Source organism: Porites lutea, chromosome 9 (assembly GCF_958299795.1).
Source record: "Porites lutea chromosome 9, jaPorLute2.1, whole genome shotgun sequence".
Classification (NCBI taxonomy): Eukaryota; Metazoa; Cnidaria; class Anthozoa; order Scleractinia; family Poritidae; genus Porites; species Porites lutea.
In genome coordinates, this window is record NC_133209.1 from 28,081,618 (window position 1) to 28,107,789 (window position 26,172).

The following is a 26,172-nucleotide window of genomic DNA, read 5'->3' on the forward strand; positions in this document are numbered from 1 at the left end:
ATAAACGGGATAACCTGAGATCAGGTCAATTTCAGCAGTTTTCAGACATCCAAGAGAAATGACAATAGAGGCTGACTCGAGTTATAAATGCAGGAATTCAATTATTTACTTGAGAACCCCTCCCTCCACAGGGTTATTTGGTATTTTGTAGGATTAGAAATTAGGCATCAATGATTTATTGACCAGACTGATATGAAACGCAAACTTAATAAAGTCACTACCGTGGAAACGATTTGGGTGATGGGGTACCTTTGAGCTCAGGTGGCACATACCCAACTGTGGTAAAGAAATTAACTCCAAAAACCATGGATGAAGACCATGCTGGTTGTCAATGCTGGATCTCTAGAAAAGAGATCTAATCAGCTAAAATATTAAGAACCAAAACATGAGAAACTGTCCAAAGACTACTGCAAAGCTGATCATAATGACATTTGCTTTTTCATAACAATATTTTGGCTGGCCATACAAGCTGCCTTTTTCAGGTTTACAGACGTTAATGAACTTATGATAGGAATTAAAATATTAAATAGATGGAGAATGTGGCAATAAAAATTGTTTAAAAGGAGGACATACCCAGGGGTGCAGTGAAAACTTGAGAGTAAAAAATACATATCTCTTTTATTTCAAGTTCTATAAATTAGATAGAAGTTTCTGCTGAATGCCCAAGTTTCTACAATGCACGGTCTATTTTTATCCATAATTTAACAGGTATCATAATTTGTCACCATAAATAAAGTATCTGTTACAAAGTTAACTTTAGAATCTCAGATCCCACAGCAAGCAAATGTCAAAGAAGAGATAAGCAAAGAGAAGAAAAAAACTCCTTATGCCTCATGTTGTTATATTGATTCGCACATCTCATGATTGACTGAAGTTAAAAGTTAGCCATACTTTGTGAACAGAACACTCAGTTGTAGTTTAACTTTATCTTTGTTTGCCCCCAGATAGAGCAAAATAATATGTTTGGAAACAACACTACTTCTTTGACTATGTACAATAAAAATAAACTTTCCAAGAACTATAATTTATTTTGAGGCTTTGCTTTTAATACTTCCACAGTTTAGTAGTAATCAAGTTTTTTTTTCTTTTTTAACCACTTAGTAATTTAACCTAACTGTTTTAGCACCATCAGCTTTGATGTTAATCACTAGCTAGTTCACTTTAATAACTTAACTTGAATAAACCGTTTTACCTAAATTGTTTATTTTTACGACTTCTTAGAAGATAATTTAATCAACCTAGTAAGAACCATTTGGTTCTAAAATGTTAAAAAGATGGAGATACAAGTAAAACCTGGATGTCCATTACATTGGTTCCTGTCAGACCAGTGACAACATGATCCCGCCCATTCTGAAATGAGGAGTAAAATGTAAAAGAGTCATTATTTCTGAGGAATTCTTTAGGATTCAGCCCTTCATTCATGGCATCCAGCACTTGGAAAGGGCCTGCAACTGCCCCAGCTGCCGGAGTAGGACCATCCTGCCCATCAGTGCCTGCACTAAGTAGAACAAGACCGCCTGGATTTTTACCTAATGGAAACTGATTGAAGTTTTCATTGATATCTATAGCTACTGCAAGTGCCATTTCTTGGCTGCGGCCACCGGTCCCTTTTCCTTTCAATGTCACAGTAGTTTCACCAGCCCCAATGATGCATACTGGTTTCTTGGCGTTCCTTGCAATGATAATCTTGTTGAAGAGATCATCTGTCAAGACATCTTTAGTTACAGGTGAGAGCTCAGGCAGGCTTCCATTCCAGGCAAAGTAAGCAAGATCAGAATACATATGGCCAACATCTCTTGCTTCCCCACTTAATTCTGTTGACACCACAACTGGGGCATACCCGATACTTTCAGCTTTTTTCACTGCTGCATTCACAGCAAACCTGTTGCTCCCCACAAGAACATTCTGGACATGTGGAAAATTTACAGGATCAACTTGGCCCCTTTTTTGTTGATCTTTCTCTGCTTGCTGCAGATACTGTATAACTACATCAGGAATCTTTTTCTCTGCATTCAGCTTTCTGAATATTTCCAGACAGTTTGCTGGTGTGGAATAGTTAGGAACTGTTGGGCCACTGGCTATTATATCTAGAGGATCACCTATCACATCTGACAAGATAAGGGTCACTACCTGTACAACAGAGAGAAAAAAACGTTACTTTTAAATCCTTTTTGTAAGACAGTTAACTCTCTCTCTCTCAACAGACACCTCAGTCTATAAAATGGAAACCCCACTAAAACAGATGTTACAGGTCAAAGATACATTCATATGGGTGTACACACCTTAGCAGGGTATGCTGCCTTGGCAAGCTTTCCTCCTTTAAGGTCAGAGAGATTCTTTCTGACAGTGTTCAGCTCTTGAATAGTGCCACCACTTGAAGCCACTGCTTTAATTGTTTGTAATTTTTCTTCTAGTGTAATCCCTGGGACTGGATATGGAAGCAATGCAGACCCACCCCCTGAAATAAGCACAAGAAGAACATCATCACCCCGAACACTCTCTGCAACTTCCTTTATCCTGCCTGCGGCATATTGAGCCTTCTCATCTGGCAGGTTGTTCCTTGCTCCTTCTATAGCTGTGATAGGACTGTTCTTACTTAGAATTGTACTATCAATCAGTTCTCTGTTCCTAGAGGCCTGCAAATGAACAGACAAATGCACAAATACAGTATGAGGGTACCAATAGAACAACAACAAAATGCTTGAAATATTTTCTCCCAGGGATAAAATATAATAACCACAAGACTCTGGTTCCTTTTTGAGAATTCTTAAGCATACCTCACACAATTTTGTGCACTTTGGCACTAAATCACTGGTAGAGAGAGATTTACTAACTTGAATTGGGGCTAGGGGAGGGGGCTCCTGCCAGGGATGATTCACCTGTCATGAAAAAAAGTTTGTATCTGTGGCCAGAGGAAGACCTTTTCAGTGAATTGGCCTGGGTTTTTATTTATATATTACACCCTTCACCGGATTTATGGATTTATCTTTGATGCCAAAAAACTACTCTCAGCCAATAAGAGCAGGGTAGAATTTCTTGTAGATAAACAACAATGGGAGATGGCAAAGTGTCGAGCAAAGATACTCCAATAAAAATGTTTCAAAAGAATGGAAAGAAAAGTTATGTATTTTTAAACAAACCAGAACTCCTAACCAGACTCTGGACAGATTTACACCATTGGTATGGAATTTTTTTACTGCCAAAATGCAGACATCTCTCTTGAAAAAGGCCCCAACAGTAAGAGGGAGGCAATGAGATGCTGCCTGTATCTACAGGTTACCCAAGCATCTGCACAGGACATGACTTTGCAGAGGCTGTGGGATTCTAACTGACCACTACAGCAAAATACCATAACGTATGCCCTTTGTTTGTCACCTGGAAATTTTAAATAAGCATTGTTTTCAGTTTCTCCTGGGGCAATTTTAAGTCCAAAGAGAAACTGAAGACAATCCTAATGCAGAATTTTGGATTGGGGTAACAAACAAAGAGCATTATGGTATGTTATGGTATTTTCTGTACTGATCAATACTTCTCCTCATCTCAAAGTTTACAATCTACCATGACCAATACCTTTATCGCATCTGGCAGGCCTAAAGGAATACTGGCCACGCCTTGGCTGATATGATCCCCGAGGATGTCCTCAACTGCCTTGGCCATCCCTAACACAGCTTTACCAAAAGCCACCACAGAGATGTTTTTATCGATGGCATACTCGCGTTCCTCAATGGAAAGGACGCCTTGGTGAAATTTGAGGTTATTTTTCACCATTTCCTGCGGACTTACGGCACTGAGGGCCGCTTTGTAGATCGTGTGCGCGTCCGATCTCAGGTACAGTTGAACTTCTTTATTGAAAGAAGAGTTTCCGAACCATCTTGCCCGCCATAGTGTCGATAATGCTCTCCCTTGAAACTTTATGTTCCTGGTTACAGTGCACAAAGCCATTTATCCAGTTACACGGGGCCAATAAATATATTTAGCAGATGAAGAATTTGCGCGTACGTGCCGTTCTTCTCTCACGCTGAAACTCCGTTTAATTCCCAAGTGGGGTACACTAAGGTGTTTTTTTTGGTTCACGTAGCAGGACCCAGTCCCTTTTCGTAAACAGCGCGCAGTGCACTTTCTGGCGAGTTTTGGAGAGTGCAAGATCTCAACAAACTTGCTTGTACTTCAGTTTGTTTATTTTTACGTTGGATTCCTTCGTAGATCAGTGTATAGAAACAGCCTAAATCACGACATGACTGTTTGTCGTACCTCTCGATTTCTTTGGAATTCCGGAGATCGGTGAGTTTTTGGACGCGCGCAAATTCGAAGTTGGACATCGGAAGATGGCTCAACACACAAGCTATCTCCATATCGGAGATATCGTCTCGCTGTTCGCTGAAGGCACCGTTAATGGATTCATTAGCACACTCGGGTAAAGAAATGAGATTAATTTCAGTTGCATTTGTGTTTATTGTTTTTTTTCCTCGTTCTTTGCAGTTTAATCGGAGTTGTTCTTTTTTCAGTCTCATCGATGATCGATGTGTGGTACAGCCATCGGCTGGTGACCTCAATAACCCACCGAAGAAATTTCGCGGTAAGGAACATTGATCGTCCGTTTATAGGCACGCTTTGAGTATATTTAAATTTTGAGTATGATAGAGTAAGAGACGAGCTGCCGGTTTGCAATCTATTTTTTCATCGTTAAGCGTATCCTTTATTCTTTTTAGACTGCCTGTTCAAGATTTGTCCGTCGAATCGCTACTCGGCGCAGAAACAGTTCTGGAAGGCGGCTAAACCAACTACTAGCGCCACAGATGCAGTTTTGCTGAAAAAACTACATGTAAGCGTGGGATGGTTATAGATATTTCACTCATGTTGTGTTCCGTCTTTTTAAATTTCTCTTTTATCTTGGCGAGAGATTAGCGCGACAAGCTTGACACCAGTATGCGACCTCCTCATGAACTTCCTGCAAACTGCACACGAGATCATAGAGCTGAACCACTTGGTTAATGATCTTTTACGCTTTGTAAAAGCTTATAAGATACATTTTTTCTGTTACGAACAAAAAGCTCTATTTAAATAGCAAGGCATAAATTTTGCGTGAAAGTGTATTGAAATTATTATGCCAATTAGACATTTTATACTTTCAATCCTCAGGTGTGAGGGTAATTGTTCTTAATATTTTTTGCCATTCGGGCTCTTTCATATGGTCTTATCGCAGCCAATAGAACTAGTTTGGTATGATGTTTATTTGCAAAGTAGTTCTCTATCAAAGTACATATGAAAAACTACCAGATGTGTACACAAGCGCTGAGAATAGCTCCTGACGGCTGCTTGGTATCAGCAGTTGGCGAATTTAAGGCTTTATTTTCGACCAATTTTTCTTTTTTAGCTAATTCTTCAGATTTTTACCGGAAGAAGGAAATAGCTCGTATTCCGAGCATATAAGTCTTGGTATCTTTCAAAGGAAAAACGCAAATCAGACTTGTGTGCGACACTCCATTGTATAGTAGAATCTAATAAATGTTTCTTGATTTGCATAATAGCTTTGTAAGGAAATCTTCTGTCTGCAGAAAAGTTGACTTTGTTCGTTTTCACGCAAATTAAGAATAAACAATACAAGAAAGCACTAAAAAAGTTATTTTATGGAAAAGGCAATTATTTTAAGAACATTACTTCTAAGTCTTTGATCTCTGATGGTATACAACTGTGTCCAAAAAAATAAGTGCAGCTGTTTTACTTATTCATTTTTATTTTTTATTGTTGTTATTTATTTTGGTGAAGTAATCCTCGATCATTCAATAACTTACATCTGGGAACTGATCATGATGAACTTTTTTAATTAAAAGAAAATTTGAAAACAAATTCATTCTCTCAAGCTGTGTGAAGATTTTTTCTATTAACAGGCAACCTTGAATAAAGTCGCAAAAAGAATTGACGTAAGATTTATATGGTACTTAACTGCATTGTACACACATTAGTTTAATTGGTTCATGGGCTATTGTATTGATCTTAATTCTGACAAAATTAAATCTTAATATTGCCTTACAACTTTAAGGGGATAGTTGATTCAAATGCTTTTTGCATTGATTGATTGCATTGACTTACCTCATGTATATTGTATAATCCTTCACTTTCCAAGAGACAGTGAACCAGAAAATTGAAGTTGCAGATTTTTCTGCCTATCACATAAATTTTAAGATGCAATAATATATTATAATTTTTAATGTCAACCTGTTCATGGCCTCTATTTGTACAATATTTATTTAAAGCACTAGATCTATAACTCTGTAAGCACATAATTGATTATCCATCATCTTTGATGGAAGAGAGAAGATTGTTTCCTCAAAGCTGCATAAAAGAATGCACTAGGGGAGAAATAACTACGAATTGAGGCTGCATAGGTTGTTGAATGTCCAGCAACTTATTTTCACGTCATTGCATATGAATGGATATTACTGTTTTCATGTAATTTATCTTCTACTTAATAAGTTGCAGGTCTTGCTAAAATTGCTTTCGAATCTTTTGCCGTTGTAAAGACACACCAAAAAATTTACTGATGGAACTTAAAGAATTCACTTTGTTCCTTTTCTCTTGTCCTGAAGAGGAAGTGATAAAAGGGACTGTTTTTTTGTAAAATGTTTTTAGTACAGCAGTTGAACATATGGCAGACAATTTTAGTTGATTTCCTGGGAGGATATCTCTCTTTTGGAGACAGATAAACATGGTCCTGAACTGAATGAATTTAACTCAAAGTCTTAACCCTTCACTCCCAAATGTGGCAAAGTCAAAATTTGACAGCATTTCTAAATTCCATTTTGCAAAACACTGAAAAACAAATTGCACAATGTGAAAGTACCGTTAAAGAGGATTCATTTGAATGTTCAAACCATAAGATTTCGTCAACAGAATCAAAATTTAGAACCACCTTAAAATCTAAAGATGCCATCATTCACTCTGGGTGTCAAATGGTAAAGATCTTGTGTTTTTGGAGTGAAGTCGTATCCAGCTTTTCAAGTGGGTAAATAATATTGAGTTATGCCCTTGGTGGGATCTTTTAGGTAGATCTTGTAAGAACAGAAAAGTCTGTAAGTTACATGAAAGGGAAATTTTTCTTTAATTAAGTAAAAAAAATGCTATGCTTGGTAGTTTCTCCAAATTTTCCTACATGAACACTTGGATGTTCTATATCCACCACAATTTTGAACGTGTTTTAGCAGCCAATCCATGGCCCATTTTTCAGCTTTAATTCCTGTAATTTTTGGATTGTTTTCTTCTAAAGTTTTGAAGATTAAAAGCTATACTCTTCCAATAAACATTAAGTTTGGAAATTGCTAACCTGAGATCAGGCCCAATTTTAGCGGTTCTCATATGTTCTCTCTAACGGCTACCGCTAAAATTGGGCCTGATACAAACTCTCTCACGTTTGTGCTCATTACGGCTAGATTTTGGCCGTAACGCTGATTGGCTGTTAGAACAATGCCACAAGATCTGATTGGCTATCGGAAATGCTGGAAGTTGAAAGCGCTTATTCCTCGCGTTGTTGTTTTCGTGAATGATCTGCTGTGGGCGGAGAGAAGGATCGATTTTGCTGTCTTTTTTATTGTTTTATGGTCTTATGGTAGGAAAATATGCCTTAATATGTGCCATGGAAATTCAGAAAATTCATATGGTTGTTCATATCTTTGGCAGGATTTGCTTTATTTACGAAACTAATGTGAGTGTATCGCGGAGTTGAATCCCTCTGCAAGTTGTTGACTGCTAACAAGGTGCCTTTTGATTTACAAACAAACGAGTGCAAATCAAAAAAGTAGTAGAGCATCATGTCTCCATCTTTTTGAAAACTTTTTACCTTCTATGTCAACAGAAATAACCCTCGAGATCTCCTTTAATCTCGCAAGAAGTTAAATGTGATTGCATACACTGTTTTATTTTAAGCTGAAAAAATTAAAAGATAAAAGCTATTTTTAAAGTCAGCCTGAGTCAGCCAGTCTACATTGTTTCCCAGGCATGAAAAATTTGCGTACTAGAAAAACAGGCAACGGAAGTAATTTTGGTTGGCTGATTCAGCAAATGTCAATCAATCAAAAAAGTGGGCGGCAGACGTTTCGTAGAAGGTTTGTATCAAGCTCTGTTTTCGTTTCGCCTTGCCCGCCGGAATGTTATTACAAAGCAAAACGAAAATTGAGCCTGATCTCATGTTAGGAAATTGCCTAACTGAATGGCATAACCGTTTAAAAACAAGTCAGTATCATCTGGTTAACTTTTATGTGTAGGTTTTAGCTAGGAAACTAGTTCCATGATATGCTACTATTATACTGCTAGCAAAATATTGGACTCTCCTTAATCATGATATGATGGGAATCAAAGCATATCCATTTATAAAATTAACATAAAATCATTGTCTGTTACCTTTACAAATTTTGTTTTAGTTGGCTTTAAGCTGAAAATTATTTAAGATTGATTCTGAATCACACTTTGACATATTTGTGTTTTCAGAACTTGGATTGTTTGCATGCCTTTTTACTTGATTATTATAAGAACATTTGCACTTTATCAGAATGCAGCAATAGGGCCATTTATATGAGGAAGAATAGGATGTGTCTTACATAGGACGCGTCTTAAATATGACGCGAACTTTCTGTATAAACGGCACATTTTGTCTAAAATAAGACGCAGCTTAGCTTAAGACGTGTCTTATCTAAGAGCAGGTGTTAAGGGCTGTTCTAAAATAAGACGAGGTAGATAAGACGCGTCTTAGCTAAGACGAGAAAAAGTTCGTATAAATGACCTTCGTGTCTTAAATAAGATGGGATCGCATAGTGCGCATGCGTTAATTTTTGGCGTGCCATGTTGGATCGCGGTTGCTACGGGCAACATTCACATGAAAACGAGTAAAGAACAGAAATAAGACGCGAACCATTTATACGAGCTGTTCTCGTCTTAGATAAGACATGCTCGTATAAATGGTACAGTTCACGTCTTATTTTTCCTGGTATAAATGGCCCTAATGGTTTACCATTTGCTCTTCATTCTTTTAAATACTTTTTAGCATGCAGCAGAGTTGGAGAAGAAGCAGAATGATTCTGAGTACAAAAAATGTTTAGGAAGTGTCGTGGAATATGGGGGAGTGATTCAGGTAATGTAAAATTTATTACTTTATGAATCCTCCATTAAATTATGAAAAAGAATTAAAAAATATTTTAAAGACTTTTGTGTCTGTTATCTAACAAAGGTACCCTTTGTGCAATGGCCTTCTCGTATTATTATAATTATATTAAAGTATGTGTAAGTCATGATATTTTTGTTGTTAGCTTCTTCATGTGAAGAGTAACAAGTTTCTGACTGTTAACAAGCGGCTTCCAGCACTAAGAGAAAAGAATGCCATGCGAGTTACCTTGGATACAAATGGAAATGAGGTAGTTTATTGCAAGCAATTAAACCTTTCTTATTCCTTTAGAGTTGTACTTAAAGGGACACAGTCAGCTGATGCACATGTGCATTAAATACCATTTCTTAGCTGATTCGCATGTCACAAGACATGCGTGAAACAAAAGCGTTTCCGGAAATACTCTCAACAAACCTTGTAGAGTATACTAGTTACAAGCCGAAATTGTGATTATAGGCCCTAAGCCAAATCAGAGCACTCATTTTTTACATAACTTTGAGAATTCACTGATGGATTTTTCCAGGGAAGCAAAAAATCAACAAATGCTTCCAAACTTGAACATCCGTAGAGGTGAGAAATTGCACAAAGTCAAGAACGCTTGATTTTCCAAATACATGTAACCTTTTCCATCCGTTTTCCAGATATATAAAACGATTATTTGCTCGTCAATGTTACTGATTCATTTGTTACTTTGGTAAATGAAGGCGATTTCTCCCACCCGGCGCCTACGCGTTTCTCACCACTTCTGTTCATGTTCCTTTGAATACTGTTTTTAAGTAAAGTAAAGTAAAGTAAAACTTTATTTACACAGGGTAGCCCATTCAGCTCTAAGGCTGGTCTCCATAGGGGCCCTGTATCTTAAAAAAATTAATTTACAAATATGATAACCAAAATAACCAAATATGATAAAATTTAATAATGTAATGGATGTGCATAAAGGTAGCTCAAAAATAGATTTTCAGTAAAAGATTGAGGATCAAATGAAACACTTGGTAGGATTGAAGCAGGTTTCTAGATGTATCGGATGGGTATATTTGATTTCGGGTTGAGGTAAATGCTTTTCAAACTGGCAAAAGTAGTGTCCAGGCCAGTGCGGTCCCATAGCTGACTGTGTCCCTTTAAAATCATTTTTTTAATTTGAATTCTAACACCCTCGGATTTTGTCCAAAGATGCAAAAGTTAATGTGGCAGGTCATAGATCTTGATCAGCATAACTCAGTCCAGCAAGGAGTGGTTAATAATAATAATAATAATAATAATAATAATAATAATAAAATTCTTCAGCCCAAGGTTTTCTTTTTACTCAAGTGCTTCTTACTCTTGTACAAATTAATGATAGATTAAATTTATTCCAGTTTATAATGATTAATTATTGCTCAGCTTCATCTTCATAGGATGGCATCCATTTGATTTTGTTTTGAGTAGCTTGCATTGTCATTATGTTGCAGTCTGACTGGCTGGTTGTTCTTTGGATAATGTGTATTTCAATGATGAAAACTGTTCCTCAGTTAGTGTGCAATATATATGTTGTAGTTAATTTTTCATCTCAGGTAATTTTTGTTTTTCTTTTGTTTTTGGGTAATGTACCGGTATGCTAATGAAGTTTAAACAAAGGAAAAATGAAAATTACCTGAGATAAAAAATTAACTACTACATATATTTTATAGTGATATGTGGCCTTAACTGTACCTTTGATTTATTGTGGATGAGTTTGTCGTGAGCGATGTTGTTCCAGCACAAAGGGAAACCCCCTTTAGACTGTGGTCTCTAGTTAAAGAAAAGTTTGTTTGTTTTCAACTGTTATTTATTTTGATACGTTGTTGTCTCTTAGGGATCTTGGTTTTATGTTGTTCCATTCTACAAGCTTAGGTCATCAGGAGATACGGTCAGTGATCCTTTAGTTAATCTAATATTATTAGTTGTGAGAGTCATATATTTGTAACAGTAGATTCATGACTGTAATATCATGTTAATATTAATTTGCACTGAAACTTTGTCACAAAATGTTTGTCACATGAAAATACTTGTAGTGATGTATTACTTCTGAAATCTGCCATTTGCAACGTTTTAAAAAGACTTGCTGTGATTGTGAGATGATTATTATTGCTTTATCTTTCTAATGTCAGTCACATTTCATTCCCAAAGGTTTATTTTGGTCCATTGCATCAGAGAAACCAATCTCCACCCAGTCTATCCCTACATCACAGGCATCACTATAATTCAGACACTTGAATCTAATTTTCTTGTGTTTTCGTGTTAAGGATCCAAATTTGATTGTAGTTTTGTTTTCATCACATTTCATCTTGACTTTTTACAGGTTGTTATTGGTGACAAAGTTATCCTAAATCCAGTGAATGCAGGACAGCCTCTGCATGCGAGTAACCAAGAACTTATCGACAACCCAGGCTGCAAAGAGGTTGGACACATTATTTTGCACACTTGCACTCTGATTAAAGTTTCTTCAGATTATACTGATTTGTTACTTTAATTTGATTAATATTAGCTAAAATATGATTGGGAAGATCTCTATGGTTGTTGACAATGTTGGGCTGACTGTTAATGCCCGTACGGATCAGACACGAATATAAATTATTGTACTTGTGAAATAAAACAATCAGATCTACATTAAAAAGAACGAATACTTGATAGCTGAGCCAGAGATTGTATCAAAGTTATTATAATTAATTCTAAGTTGTTTGATAATTTCATCAAACCATTTGATATGAATCAGGCATTACAGAGTATATGTATGTGTGTCTCAAATACTACCTAATGGGTTTGAATGGTCGTAACTTTCAATTGATGAATAATGAATTTAATTAATTTTACAAGTATCAATGAAAGTATTTTTTTTCAAATTCTTTCATGATTTTCTTTGATGAATAATAATGAGCAAATGTTCAACTGTCAATACTGGAGTTAATTCTATTTTTCTGTAATTTGTTTTAATTTTTCCTTGAAAGGTCAATGCTGTCAACTGTAACACCAGCTGGAAAATCTCGCTCTTCCTTGCATATGAGGACAACAGTGAAGAAGTCTTGAAAGGGGTGAGTGCTTTTGACAGTTAACTCATCAAACAAAAGTCATCATGTAAGTGAATTTTTTTATATATATTGTACAAGAATCCTCATACCTCCTGCTCCTTTCCTATATTGTCTGTTTCCTCCTAAAGTCAGCTACTCTCTCTAAGACGGACACCTTTGGAGCAGGTAGTAACTGTCCTTTTAAGAATGATGTCCATCTTTTAGAGAGTCAAATAAAGGGAGAAACTAAGGCAGGGACCAACCATAGGTGTCCATTTTTACTAAAGGTGTCTGTGTTATAGAGGTGTTCGTAAAGAGAGTCGACTGTAGCCACATCCAGATTACAGAAACATATTTTTGGTTCGGGAGAATGAAATGGTAAATGCTTATCAAAGGTTAAACTGGTTGTGGGAATTTCTTACTTTAATTTAGGGTGATGTTGTAAGGCTGTTTCATGCGGAGCAGGAGAAGTTTCTGACTTGCGATGACTACAAGAAAAAGTCGTATGTTTTCCTGAGAACAACCGCACGACAGACAGCCACTTCTGCAACAAGCTCCAAGGCCTTGTGGGAAGTAGAGGTAATGAAAACTGTCTACATCTTATTTTTACCTTTAACAGATGACTTTTTATTGGCATTTCTGCTCAAGTAAGGAATCCACAATAAGAGAGGCCCAGGGCTCAAAATAATTTTTGGATGTGGCCGGACACAATGACAGGCCAAAGAATTTTGTGCTTTGTAAAGTCTTATTTCTAAACGGTCAAAATACAGGGGAGAAGTTAACTAAACCTTGTATAATTTTCCATTTGTGAACATGATTGTTTTTTTTTTACAATTAAGGCAAAATCCAAGATTTACGGGTGTGGATTTGGCTGCTTGTTCAAGGATGAGAGTGTATGCCACCAGTGAACATGATGACCTGTGTGTGAATTTTTTGGCCAATCAAGTCACCATTCTGGCCAGATATTGTCCGTTCAGTTAACTGGCTGTTATTTTGAGCTCTGGGTGCCTATTTATTAAACAATTTTTTCAACAATTTTTTCTTATGATCAGGTTGGTAGTGCCTTATCGAGACCTCTAAGTGGAGGGAGAGCTCATAGCTAACTTTTCTTGATGTCGTGCAATTTACCTTGTTTGATGTAATATATCAAACATGAGATGCAGTGTTTCATCACCAGATGAAACACCGAGAAGAGAGTTGAAAATACGACGCGCAGCGGAGTATTTTTGACGAACTTCGAGGTGTTTCATCTGGTGATGAAACACTGTGTCGAATGTTTGATATTTCTTCTCAAACAAAATCATTTTTGAAGGAGAAATTAAGGATGCAAATACTAAGCAGTGTTTCATCCGATTTCCAAACACTCATTAAACATTAATTTCCTTTGTATTTTCTTAATGAATTATTAATGAGTTTGAGAAGTGTACATCTCACTGATTTTCATCTGGGTGGTATTTCCCTTCTTACTAAATTAATAACAGCATGAAGCAGTATTATTTTTCAACAAGACATGTTGATCTTTTGGCAGGTTGTTCAACATGATCCTTGCCGTGGTGGAGCTGGACACTGGAATGGCTTATTTAGATTCAAACATCTTGCCACAGGAGATTACCTGGCAGCAGAGGTGATGACAAGTTCATGTTATTTACTGTCACTATAATAGATCTTTACCCTTTAATGATGGAATGTTGTTAATCACTACTCATAATTCATCAGGACTGAGAGACCTATATCCATGGAGACTTCATTTGAAGTTGGGCATCATTGTTGTTGAAAAGTGTGGTCAAGATTTATATTTACATTTTCAATTTCAAAGAGTGCCTAAAATCAAGCTTAAAGAAAAGTCCTAACTCAACTTTGTAAAGTAATTTAAAAGCCAATAATACTAGCCTCCGAGCAAGCTCTCCGGGATGCTCTGGCGGTGGGGTGGGAAAAGGACGGAGAGCTTGCAACTGCATCTCTGGAATTTGAATTCCATCTCCATTTCCCCTGTGGCTCCCTGTCGACTGAGCTGTCAGATTTCCGCCAATCAGCGCAAAGTGAAAACGAGCATGAATGTAAACAAACATTGAAAAACAAGTGCCAAGAGTAATGATGTCATTACTAATGTCATCTCCGCCAATCAGCATTTGGCATCAACTTTTTCCATGCAGATATTCAAATTCCAGAGACGTGGTTGCAAGCTCTCCTTCCTTTTCCTGCCCCACTGCCAGGGCCCCTCAGAGAGCTGGCTCGCAGGCTACTCTAATACTTATACCTTCCATGTTTCTTGATTTGATTATTGCCAAATTTCCAGCAGTGAGTTCATGAGAATTAAGGATATAATGACCCAGAATTAAATCTAAGATATTTTGGCAATTAATTTCCCCCAATATTTCTATTCTCTGGGCCAAGAAGGTTTATATTGGGGGTTAAAGGATTAAACAGGTTTGAAATATCCAAAACATGGCCTGCCAGTGTTACTTGACTTTGTTACCTGCTTATTATTATTACAAGCACGCACAGTAAAGGCAATTTATCTGAATGTTGATCTCTGCAGGCTGATGATGACCCCACCAAAGACACGACCAGACAGAAACTCAAAGGGAATGGTGCTGTGTATCATCTTGTGTCTGTTCCTCATGGGAATGATGTGGCCTCCATCTTTGAGCTTGATCCAACCACACTGACAAGACCAGACTCTGTAGTACCAAGGTAATCAATTATTAATATTATTATTACTATTTTTATCATCATCATCATCATCATCATCATCATCATCATTATTATCATTGTTGTTGTTGTTGTTTATTTTTTGTAAGAATAAATTCAGGGGGGGTATAAGTGTAAGTGTTTATTATGGTACACAATCCGAGGCTGGCTCTGGTCAAGTTGTGTGTGGCCAGACAAAGGTCAGTTATGTCATACTGTATCTCTATTATGTTAAGATCTGAAGTTTGGAATACATTTTCATGAGAAGAGTAAATGACCAGACCAAATATCTACTCATCCATGAATTTGAAAGATAAACCCTATTTTTACTGGACGTTGACTGGCTGTTGTTTCAAGCCCTGCAATCATCAATTTTTTCGGCTTATAAGAACATGGTATGCCATCTAACAATATTTCAGATTTGGGCAGCATTGCAAAATGGATGTCTGCATGCTTGAAACTTGTATGAAATCTCAGTCTTGAGCCAGCCCTCTACAATGTTGGTTTTTACTCATCCCCATCATTTTCTGTGTCACTGCAGATCCTCCTATGTTCGCCTCAGACATCTTTGTACAAATACTTGGGTTCACTCCACTTCAATTCCCATCGACAAGACTGAAGAGCGACCTGTCATGCTAAAGGTATATACAGTATCCTGACGGTTAAGTTCTTCCCTTGATGGAATATCATTTTGAAGCTGAAGACCGCCATAGATACCGTAAATCCTCAATTAAGCCCCCCTCTGTAATACCCCCCCCCTTTTCAAAGAGGAAGACAGTTACTAAGCCCCCCTCTCTAGTAACCCCCCCCCCTTTTAGGGGAAGACAGTTATTAAGCCCCCCTCTCTTTTAAACCCCCTTCTCTTCCCCTTTTCATATACTTGACTTAATGCATGCCTGAGGTTTGTTTGGCGTCAGGTTTGTAAGGCAGGTGACTATTTTGAGCTACCGACGCAAAATAAGGACTCGTTACCTTTCCCCTTTTATATCTATAAAGACAACCTCTTTCCAGCCCTCCTTTACTATCAACATATTTTCAGATTGGTACAGCGAGTATCAAAGAAGACAAAGAAGCCTTTGCTATTGTGCCTGTTCCTCCAGCAGAGGTCAGAGATTTGGATTTTGCTAACGATGCTAGTAAAGTACTTGGTTCCTTTGCCAACAAGATGGAAACTGGAAGCTACACTCAGCATGAAAGACGGTACGAAAATTTTGTTGCTCCAGCGAGTATCTGTACTTTTTCCCCACCCTAACTAGCTGGAAACTGGGTTAAATTCCAATTAAATGAACCACTTTCCCACACTCTCATTTTCTTCTTCACTTCCCCTGCTGGGTATGGACAGTTCCTAGAAACCTCTAAACCTGTCTACCCCATTCTTTATTCTTCCCTTCATTCTTCTCTTGAGTGGTTTCGTTTTTTATTTTTTGTATTGAATGGTTGGCAAATCTGAGACTTAAACACAGTTAGGTTCAATTTCCGAAGCTGTCTTATGTGCAGTCTTCATCGAAAAGGAGGGATGCAGGTTTTTTTCCCAATTCGCAGCTGGTAATGTAACCTTAAAGAAGGTGCCATTTCTAGCCTCAGTAGTACTACAGTGTACTGCTATAGGTTTAATAGCTTTGAGAAATTAATAGTAAAAATTTTAAGATTGGTGAAGTTCCATATTTCTTTGATCTGCTTTATTCCATCAGGGTTCAAAGCCTAGTACGTCATTAACTGCGGCTAATCGAGGGTAACGTTAATTTGTGTTTCAGGTTTGCAACGCAGCTGTTGACAGACCTCGTCTACTTTGTGACTGAGCATGACACAGGACGTGAAGATGTCCTGAATATCTCTGTACAAAATCCCAACAGAGATCGGCAGAAACTGATGAGGGAACAGTATATTTTGAAAGAGGTTACTTTTTTATTCACTCCATTTTCATATACTCTAATCGCAAATGCTTTTTTTAACAAACTTTCGGACAAAATTTGATCACTTAAATACCTTATCCCCAGATAAATCCGTGCTCGTTCTGGTCCTCAAATTTAAAGCTCTCTAACATGTCTCATCTTCTTCACCCTTCTTGCGCGTCCAGGTGTTCCATCTTTTGAAAGCACCTTTCACTGATAAGGGATCAGGTCCTATAATGAGGATAGAGGAGCTGTCAGACCCCAGACACGCCCCACTCAGACACATCTTCAGATTATGTTACAGAGTCTTACGGCACTCACAGCAGACGTATCGGAAAAACCAGGTAAAATCCAAAACTCTTTAGTGTAAAATACCAGGGGGTTAGCGAGCCCATAGACTTTTATGTCCGGGCTTACAAATTTTTGGTTTGGTCACAACATCGCTTGTAATAAATAATGCGTCGTTGGGGGGAGCTAAAAAGTTTAAGAGCTCAAAGTCATGCGTGCAATTTTCAGGATATGTGGAAATGAAAGTCAGCCAGGCCTACAACTAGTCAAAAAGCTGGTTGCGCCCCGGAATACCTTTTGACTATGCCATCCAATAACCTCCAAACTACGAAGTTCAAAACCCTGTTCCGTTGTGCATCTTACCTTGTCTTCAATGACAATTCAAACATCCTCGACGGAGAGAAACTGGAGTAATGATACTTCTGTTTCATGACTATTATTTATTTAACGTTGCCATTTTGTCTTAATTTTGTTTGTTTCTTGCGTAGGATGCTATAAAAATTCCTCCAGTGAAAAGTAAACTGTTTGTTTATATTTGGACCTAAGCAAATAGCGTTTCATTGAACAGCTAACGATACTAAGAGTTACTGATAACAAGAAGAATTTCATGTTTGTGTCACAAATATATCCCCGGTGAGATGCATCGCGTTTGTTACGCTGAAGTGCTCATTTATACTCGCCTCCCACGTAGACCTTTTTAGGGCTTCAGCTGGCTTCTTCTTGGGAGTCGAGTCAAATACGGATTACCAAGGCTCTCTGCTTGCATGATCATATATTCTGAGTTCTCGGTTAATGCACGTTTCTGCCTTCAACTTGTTAACGGTGATTTGTTTTTACAGGAGTACATTGCAAAACAGTTTGGCTTCATGCAGGCTCAAATAGGCTACGATATTCTCGCTGAAGATACCATCACTGACCTGGTTCATAATAACAGAAAGTTGTTGGAGAAACACATCACTCGCACTGAGATTGAGACATTTGTAAATTTAGTTCGGAAAAAGAAGGAATGTAGGTAAGTGCAATAGTTCTTTTTCATCAGTGATTTGTAAACGTCTTCTCTTCTACATTTTTGGTGTACCTTAATTATTGGTACTTAATTTCGCGATTTTGGCGAGACTGTATTTCGTGCGGTTTTATTTTCGCGATTTAAGCGTTCTCAACTTCATTTTCTTTTTGTAAAAAAGTCTGAACCTTTAAGAAAGTGAGATAAACTGGAACAAGCAATGTGTGAAATCTTTGCAAACTAACTTCATTTCATAACGGAAGATTCAAAGTGGAGCTTACCAGTAAAACTAGAAAGCAATTTGTGTTTGTCGATACATATCGTTGCTATTACATGTCAATTGTTATTTGAATTTTCTATATAGGTATTAAATTTGGCGAGGATTTATTGTCGCGGGTCTTTAATTTCGCGATTTTTTTACAATCGCGAAAAACTCGAAATTAAAGACCCGCGAAATTAAATACCATTAAGGTTAAACTGGTCTCAAGTTTAGTCTCTCCCAGTTCAGAAATCGAACTTGTGGGCTGGGTTGTACGTGAGACACAAACCCACGAGAAGGAAACTGGGACGAGTTAACTTTTGCAAAGACTTCTGGGACTGTTTCCATGGACTGAGAAAAAAATTGGCCAATAGCTGACCGGCACTAAGACCGGCACGTCCCCGGTAACGATCCCAGAATCAATTGCGGGATAGATTTCGGTTCCAGTTCCCTTCTCGCTTCTAAAGTAGCAAATTGGTATACTGGAGCTCTACATTTATTAAGCATGGATTGATTTTCTTATTGCATGTTGCTTTTAGGTTTCTTGACTACCTGTCTGATTTGTGCGTGTCCAATAACACAGCCATTCCTGCTACACAGGAGCTGATATGTAAGACAGTGTTGTACTCCAGCAATTCAGACTTGCTAATCGAGACCAGGTTTGTTGAAAACTTACGAACAGTGACGTTTATATAACTATACCGTACATTACAGGGCAAAGCCAAGCTATGAATGGGAGATTCTCACGAGAATTCTCCCGGTTTTCATCTAAGTGTGCCCAGCATCAAGTTTCTCCTTACAATAATATCAATTCATAATCAAGAGGAAGGGTTAAGAGAATTAGTAAAAGTAATCACCAAAGGTAAAATCCTTTGATCTTTTATCAGATTCTCTCCACTTATTGTTTAAGGCAATGTACTAAGAACAGTCTTGAGAATTTGCTTGTGGATATTGAGGTTAAAAACGAGAAAGGAAATAATTAGCCGTCGTTTGTCCATCTCCTCCAGAAAACATCGCATTAGGAGCTTTCACGTTGTAGTCGTGCAGTGGACGTCAAAAGAATTTACTTAGGCTTGATAAGGCTGACGTTTGCATGTTTTGTCCTCTTCTCTCCCCCCTAAACTTAGCGAAAGACACTTTCACTTTTTCATGTACTTGTATGTCAACTTTCCGCAAGATCTGCACATCATTTGTCGACTCACCACAACGACGTCCGTTCGATTTTCAAGTAGCACTGATTCTTGGTGACACTGTTACCTTAAATATTGAACACGAAGTTTTTGTGATAATAAAAGCGAAGTTTTGTGCGATTATTGACAATTCACTTGTTTAAGCAACTGGCTTTTTTTCCGTTTTCGGAACCCAGTATGGATTCACTTAGCAATCCAGCTATGTTGTACATAAGTTGCACTGTCTTGTGGTTGCAACATAAGATGTTCAAGTCATGACGTATACTGACAGTTTGTCTTTCTCTTGCAGAATAATTGAAGGAGAAGTATTCCTAGCCTGGGATGGCGGAGAGAAGTTAAAGTCGCAGAAAGATCTGGCCAAGGGAGCTAAACTTGGTGTCAAGGATGACATCAAGATTCTGGACTATTACAGGTAGATTTCTTTTGTGACAACATGACCGTTACAAAACACCTATCGACTTTTTATTGGAATCAGTAGATGTGCCAGACTTGTTCCCGGTAGAGATACTTTCTCATTACGCTCCCGTTAGAGACCTCCTTCCGTTAGATTCGACTTAGTAGGAACGGATAGGTGTAGAATCACGATTACGGCAACCTCAATTTGTACCCGTATCTGAACAAGAAGTTCCTGACACGTTCACCCATAACAGTTTCTATCGGCGCATTTCCAAATTTCAGAATTTTTCCCCTTGAATCTCACTTTTCCGCGCACCGTAAATATGATTCTTCATTGTTCTAGATTTATATATTGGAGACCGTGCCTGTCTAAGTATTGAATAATTACAGGTGTATTTTGGTGTCCGTTTCAGATACCAGCTTAACCTGTTTTCACGGATGTGCCTGGACCGACAGTACCTTGCTATCAACAGCATCAGCAAACAGCTTGACGTTGATCTTATACTCAGGTTTGTATAACTAACAAGTAGTATTTACTTAAAAAAGGTTTGTTTACAGTGAGGTTGTGCAGTCATCTTCATTAAATTAGCGAGGCCCTGTTGGCTTGTTAGCTCAATTGGTAGAGCGCTGCAGCGGTATCGCAGAGGTCAAGGGTTTGAATCCCGTACAGTGTAGTGGTACATTAGCTCGTCTTGTAGTTACTGTATCTACTCGAAAGAGCGCCCGGAAAACGCGCAATGCGAAGTGTAGAAAACGAGGAGTACGTAGTGTGGAAAATGAGGAGTGCGGAGTATGAAAATTCGGAGTGTGAAGACGTGTGAAAAATGCAGAGTGTGAAGTGTGCAGCGGTTTAACAGGCACATAATTATGTGTTATTCTTGGTTTATGCAGGTGTATGGCCGACAAGGAGTTGTCATGTGACTTGCGAGCGGCATTCTGTCGTCTGATGCTTCACATGCATATTGATCGTGATCCACAAGAACCAGTGACTCCTGTTAAATACGCCAGACTATGGTCAGAGATACCTACAGAGATGAGTATTGAAATGTAGGTATATAGCAACTCAGACCTGAAACCTGTTCTTCAGCTATTTCGCGCGTAGGTGTCTAGAAGAGTGGTTAATACCTTATGTGGTCACTCAACTAACCAGACACGTAAAAAAGTTCAAACATTTTTTAATCGGACCCCTATTGAAGAGTTTATATGTTTTTTAAGTGTTAACAGCACTCCCATATTTTCAAGTCCTCGTGTAGTGTTTTTTATGCTTTGGTAACGGAAAGCTTAAAAACATTGCCTGTGTTTAGAGGTATATTTTCCCGGACTTTTTCTTACTGCATTCAGCTACTTGTCCGTTGTAATGCGCCGTTTTAGACGCCGTCGCTTATGTAATTCCTTTCTCTCTGACATTTCTAGCATAAACTGTGACTTTCAAATAAAAGTTGAGTTTACCAAACGTGCCTTGAAACTTCACAAATAAGACGACAACTTGTAATTTTACTTGAAACTACGGATGTTCAATCCTGGTATTGCCTGTTAACTGTTCACAGGTACGATCAACACTTGTCAGTCGGAGAGGAAAGAGAAGAGATCAGAACAAGATTTTCAGGAGTGATCTCATTTGTGGAGAACTACTTGCAAAACATCAGCAGCAACATTTGGTCTTTCAGTGATAAAGAACAGAATAAACTCACTTTTGAGGTAACGCACGATACTTTGGCTCCTGTAGTTTACTTTGAAGGGAGTACATTCTAACGTTTGCCTTACTGTTTGTTTTTAGGTTGTACAGATCGCCAGAAATCTCATCTACTTTGGTTTTTATGGCTTCAGTGAACTTTTACGGCTGACACAAACGGTGTTGTCTATAGTTGACTGCGAGCAACGAGCTCACGGAGGAGTAAGGACGACTGGAAAACAAAGTGAGACGACACACATTCATCCGTTTTGTCATTTCAGTATTTCGTTTACCTATTTCTTCTCGTATGGCTAAAACTGACTTTCTTAGTTATCAGAATTTCATTATAGGACTACGCGATTGCTAATGCCTGGTCCACTTAACAACAGGCCGTGAGCGTGACCACAAAAAGTGGACCTAAAAATTAACTAGTAATATTATGCCTTCTTTACGTAGCTCCCCTTTGTCAGGCGGTATTGTTGTCCCTTTGCCTTTTCGTTTTTAAGATAGACTGCGCTCCGTATAGCCATAAATCCTAGCCAAGAACAATATTCTCTTAATTACTATTAGTATAAGGTCATGGAGGTATCGTGCTTTTGTTTATACAGTATGTTAACATCCCGTGTGAAGAACCCTTCGCTCATTCATTACAAGGGGGCTTGCTTACAATCTGCCCTGGTCCTAAAAGTTTCGAGCCCTTTTCTTAAGCATACTAAATTAATTTTTTACTTGATCGATCTGATGTAGAAGAGGGTTAGATATCGTTAGACGTTGATTTGATCAATCATACTTTCAGTTGTAAATGGAGGAGAGAAGATCAATGTGATGAGAAGTATTCACAATCTCGGTGCGATCATGACACGCATGGCATTAGGGGGAAGTCAGGATCCGTGGGGGCTCTCACAGCAACCTGAGGGAAGTCCCAAGCAGGAGACGGAAGTTGACCACGTTGTCATGGAAACAAAGGCAAAGATCATAGAAATCCTGGAATTCATTATGAACGTGAGACTTGATTATCGCATTTCCAGTCTCCTGACGATCTTCAAGAGGGATTTTGACGAGAGCAACGCTGGAATGGAAATGAATGGGGAACATGGTATTGCTACTATTTTGTTTATACTAATAAGCTCCTGGTACGAAAGATACATGGCCACAAGAGGAAATTGGCTGGATTCGCGTCGGGGACGCAAAGTTTTCTTGGCCAGTGCTTTTTCTTATTTCATGAGCTAGCAAATTAATTTCCATCTTACCCTATTTGTCTAGATCCCAGGCTCTGTTGGTATTGCTCATCTTAGCCTGGTTCATAGCCTTTGTCACCTTCGAATTAAAGGAGCTCTGTTACCAGGATATTCCTGCTGTTTTAGGTCAAGTCTGTGCTTAAGTCATTACTAAAAACCTTTACCCATATACAAAATGCTCCTGTAAAGGTATCATCAAGGAGCTAGATGACAGGAAACAGTTTCAATCCTATATGTAGTAGTAAGTAGCAAAAGTTTACCGTTATTTTTGGAACTTAAGTCATAACTGATGCAACTTTTAAAAAGACCGCAAACACCGCAAAAAATACCATAACGTAGCCTCTTCAACTTGAAAATTTTTTTCCATTTTCCTCAGTAATGCTTTCTCACCCGTTGCTTGATAACCTAAATGAGAGGGTATTGAATGGGCATAAAATTCACACTAACAATTTAAAAGGAAACAATACACTTCACTTCTTTCCGGTTTATCTTATTTCTTTTTTAAATTATCATAGAGATTGTCTAATTTGTACATTTTATTTCAGGAACTAAACTGAAACAGCGCTGTAAAATTGATAAAGATGGCGTTCCTTATTATCTGGGTTCTCCTAACTGTACGTCCTAAACTTCAACTCTTTCTTGTGTTCATTAAATCCTGATAAATGTTTAAAGTCTTCATTTCTCTTTGTAAAGTACCTCTCCGGCAACCTAAACACATTGAAATTGTGGCGGATAGTGATATCTAAATAAATGTTAAGTACCCTAAATAATACTAATTTATGGAATTATAAATTAAAAGCAAAACAAAGGCCTCCTAAATTTATAAAGTTAATAAAAAAAATTGAGTTTTTTTGTAAAAGCTGTCGTAGTTTTGCCTATGCTTTAGTTAAACCAGTATTGAGCCTAGTTTAATTCAGAATGTCTTTTTTTTCGTGGCTCTAATCATTCACAGGAGAGAAAGGAAATTCTGGTTTCACCCGAGAAGGGATTTTATCTTCAACATCTATATACTTAAAATCATTTTAAAGAATCGTAATTACTGCGCTTTTCACAAACATGCGAACTCTAAGGTTCAAAAGCCGCCTTCACAATTGCGTTTTTCGCTGCCGTCAATCATAATTACGCACACAAGCAACAAACCTTGAAACACAGAAACACACAAAACGGATCGAAATCCACCAATCACAATCACAAACCTTGACCTTTTGAACCCGTTAAAGTGAAGTTTTGTTTCCTAAGAGGTCCGTTAAGATGATTGACGGCAGCGAAAAACGCAATCATTAGTTGGCTTTTGAACTTCAAAATTCGCATGTTTGTGAAAAGCGCAGTAAGAGAAGCAGCCATTATTTTTCCTTACATAACTTACTGATTCTTATTTTACTGTTTAGGGATCGACTTGGAAAACATAAGTGCTCAAGCAGAGGCAATTTTCGGAGGCTCTATGTAAGACCTTCCTTTTGTTCTTTTTTTCCCTACCTAAAATCCAATCCACAATTTCGACACCAGTCCTGAACGTCAGTTTCTGTAGGACAAATTTCCCCGGGCTCCACAGACTTAAGGGTTAAAATTTGCTCGTGTATTGGCCAGTACTGAAGCGATAAACTATAAATTTTGAGTTTGTAGCTCAATTAGTAATGTTCCTTTGTAGAAGGTAAATAGCTTCGATTTATGGTTACACTTTTGCGATTCCAAGCCTTAAAAGTTATGTCATGTTACAGCGTTTTGAGGAAAAGTATCGCCGGACAGGTTTAAACTTTAAAGGCATAACAACATACAACGTAACATAACGTCTGCCTCGTACCCAGACGTCTCTCTCTTAATGAAAATGTGCGCGCAAAGGAAGGCGGGAAGGAGGCAACGGGCTTCGCCTGCCGTCTGTACCCTTCCCATGGTCCCTTGCGGTTCATCACCAGTCGTTCGCGTCTACCTTGCGAAAAACGAAGCGCCTGAGGAGGAAGCTGACTTAACGTTATACTCCTTTCAAAATTTTCATATTTACTCGGATTCCATTTTCTTCTAGGGGCCTCGAGGAGATAGATCTTGATCTTGATGGTCAGGGAGGGCGTACGTTTCTGCGGGTGTTGCTTTACTTGTGCATGCACGACTATCCCCCGCTGGTCACAGGCGCACTACAGCTCCTTTTTAGACACTTTAGTCAGAGACAAGAGGTGCTACAAGCCTTTAAACAGGTTAGTCAGTGAATGAATACAACAACTAGTAAAGCATCGGCTCAAAACATGCGCTATAGGATTAAAAACGCTAGTTGATGCTCGTAATCACCCAGTGCCATTAGAACGTGATGGATAAGTTAGCAAAACATAAAAAGAATCCACAAAAATTCGAACAACGCTTGACAGAATAAAGCCGCTGGCCGCATTGGCTGAAGTTTAACCTTGCCTAAAAGAAATTTAGCCACATTTTTTAGCTGTTTAGTGAAGTAAAATTTGATAAAAAGGTTTTCGGAACTTCGAAATCACAGATGAACTTGTTTAACACAATTGCAGAGGGACATAAAAGTAAAAAGCTGTAAAACTTGACAGACAGACTGTTTTGTAGAACTTGACTAGCAGTTAGTAGAACTCCATGAACAAGTTAGTAAAACTTGGTACACAGTGTTACTTGACAAAAAGGTAAGGAAAAACTTGATTAACAGATCAAATTACCGCCTTTCCTGGTTCACCATAACGGCGCTATTAAACGATAAAGTGCTACTGGGACGAAAATGTTTATTTTTATTTAAAACCTTTGTTTTCAATAGGCCCAAAATTGTTCGCCGGGCTAGACATCTTGGCTGAAAACTGCGCAAAAACCGCCCGCCATCACTCAGTTCACAAAATGAAAGCCCGCGATAATTTATTCAAGCGGCTTTACCTTTTAGGACGTAATTTCCTGTTTGTGACGTAGATACCTCAACCATTTTCTCTTCTCCTGACAGGTTCAGCTACTAGTATCCAATAGTGACGTGGAAAACTATAAACAAATCAAATCAGACTTGGATGAACTACGGCTTCTGGTTGAAAAATCTGAGCTGTGGGTTTACAAGAGCAAGAAGGACCTTCCTTCTGAGAGAGGGGCTAAAAAGATTACTCCCGGTCTGGTGGGACTACGAAAGGATGGAGGGAGCAGCAAGGAACCTGAATCTACGCCCCGGAAAGACAGCTTGGAACAGGAAAGCGTTACTGCGAATGCTTCCCAGGATCCGCACAGCAGCGACAGCGAGGGCGGAACAAGCACTAAGGTCAGTTATGAATCCTGGGCAATGTTCACGCTATACCGGATGGCTCTTTCGCCGGCATTGAAACATACCTTTGTACATGTTATCTTGTTTATGCCTGCCTCAACAATCTATACAAAAATCTAATAAGTGTG

General features: G+C 38.2%; 2 protein-coding genes across 2 annotated transcripts in view; one reads left to right on the plus strand and one right to left on the minus strand.

The window, feature by feature from the left end:
- Positions 1 to 580: 580 nt before the first annotated feature.
- On the minus strand, positions 581 to 4,022 carry LOC140948223 (glycerate kinase-like). The gene is made up of 3 exons (XM_073397444.1): positions 3,571 to 4,022; positions 2,283 to 2,636; positions 581 to 2,130 (listed from the first exon to the last, which is right to left on the minus strand). Exons 1-3 carry the CDS (start codon positions 3,940 to 3,942, stop codon positions 1,267 to 1,269), a joined length of 1,590 nt encoding a protein of 529 aa, XP_073253545.1. The 5' UTR covers positions 3,943 to 4,022; the 3' UTR covers positions 581 to 1,266.
- A 101-nt stretch (positions 4,023 to 4,123) lies between these two features.
- The window catches only part of LOC140949242 (inositol 1,4,5-trisphosphate receptor-like), a 46,189-nt gene continuing 24,140 nt past the window's right edge, over positions 4,124 to 26,172 (plus strand). Inside the window, exons 1-27 of the mRNA XM_073398470.1 lie at positions 4,124 to 4,414; positions 4,506 to 4,576; positions 4,710 to 4,822; positions 9,035 to 9,121; positions 9,297 to 9,401; positions 10,983 to 11,036; positions 11,469 to 11,567; positions 12,115 to 12,198; positions 12,607 to 12,753; positions 13,703 to 13,798; positions 14,714 to 14,868; positions 15,407 to 15,506; positions 15,905 to 16,065; positions 16,620 to 16,761; positions 16,943 to 17,101; positions 17,885 to 18,057; positions 18,847 to 18,966; positions 19,787 to 19,909; positions 20,307 to 20,402; positions 20,785 to 20,940; positions 21,441 to 21,591; positions 21,671 to 21,809; positions 22,362 to 22,661; positions 23,349 to 23,417; positions 24,192 to 24,246; positions 24,824 to 24,992; positions 25,739 to 26,041. Coding sequence (XP_073254571.1) covers positions 4,326 to 4,414; positions 4,506 to 4,576; positions 4,710 to 4,822; positions 9,035 to 9,121; positions 9,297 to 9,401; positions 10,983 to 11,036; positions 11,469 to 11,567; positions 12,115 to 12,198; positions 12,607 to 12,753; positions 13,703 to 13,798; positions 14,714 to 14,868; positions 15,407 to 15,506; positions 15,905 to 16,065; positions 16,620 to 16,761; positions 16,943 to 17,101; positions 17,885 to 18,057; positions 18,847 to 18,966; positions 19,787 to 19,909; positions 20,307 to 20,402; positions 20,785 to 20,940; positions 21,441 to 21,591; positions 21,671 to 21,809; positions 22,362 to 22,661; positions 23,349 to 23,417; positions 24,192 to 24,246; positions 24,824 to 24,992; positions 25,739 to 26,041 — 3,516 coding nt within the window. The 5' untranslated portion in view covers positions 4,124 to 4,325. The remainder of the gene's footprint in view (positions 4,415 to 4,505; positions 4,577 to 4,709; positions 4,823 to 9,034; positions 9,122 to 9,296; positions 9,402 to 10,982; positions 11,037 to 11,468; positions 11,568 to 12,114; positions 12,199 to 12,606; positions 12,754 to 13,702; positions 13,799 to 14,713; positions 14,869 to 15,406; positions 15,507 to 15,904; positions 16,066 to 16,619; positions 16,762 to 16,942; positions 17,102 to 17,884; positions 18,058 to 18,846; positions 18,967 to 19,786; positions 19,910 to 20,306; positions 20,403 to 20,784; positions 20,941 to 21,440; positions 21,592 to 21,670; positions 21,810 to 22,361; positions 22,662 to 23,348; positions 23,418 to 24,191; positions 24,247 to 24,823; positions 24,993 to 25,738; positions 26,042 to 26,172) is intronic.

Excerpts from the sequence above, each read along its gene's own strand:
- LOC140948223 (XM_073397444.1), bottom strand. The coding sequence starts at position 3,942 with ATGGCTTTGTGCACTGTAACCAGGAACATAAAGTTTCAAGGGAGAGCA. Across the intron at positions 2,637-3,570 it reads GCCTGCCAGATGCGATAAAG|GCCTCTAGGAACAGAGAACT; the intron begins GTATTGGTCATG and ends GTTCATTTGCAG. Across the intron at positions 2,131-2,282 it reads AGGCAGCATACCCTGCTAAG|GTAGTGACCCTTATCTTGTC; the intron begins GTGTGTACACCC and ends TCTGTTGTACAG.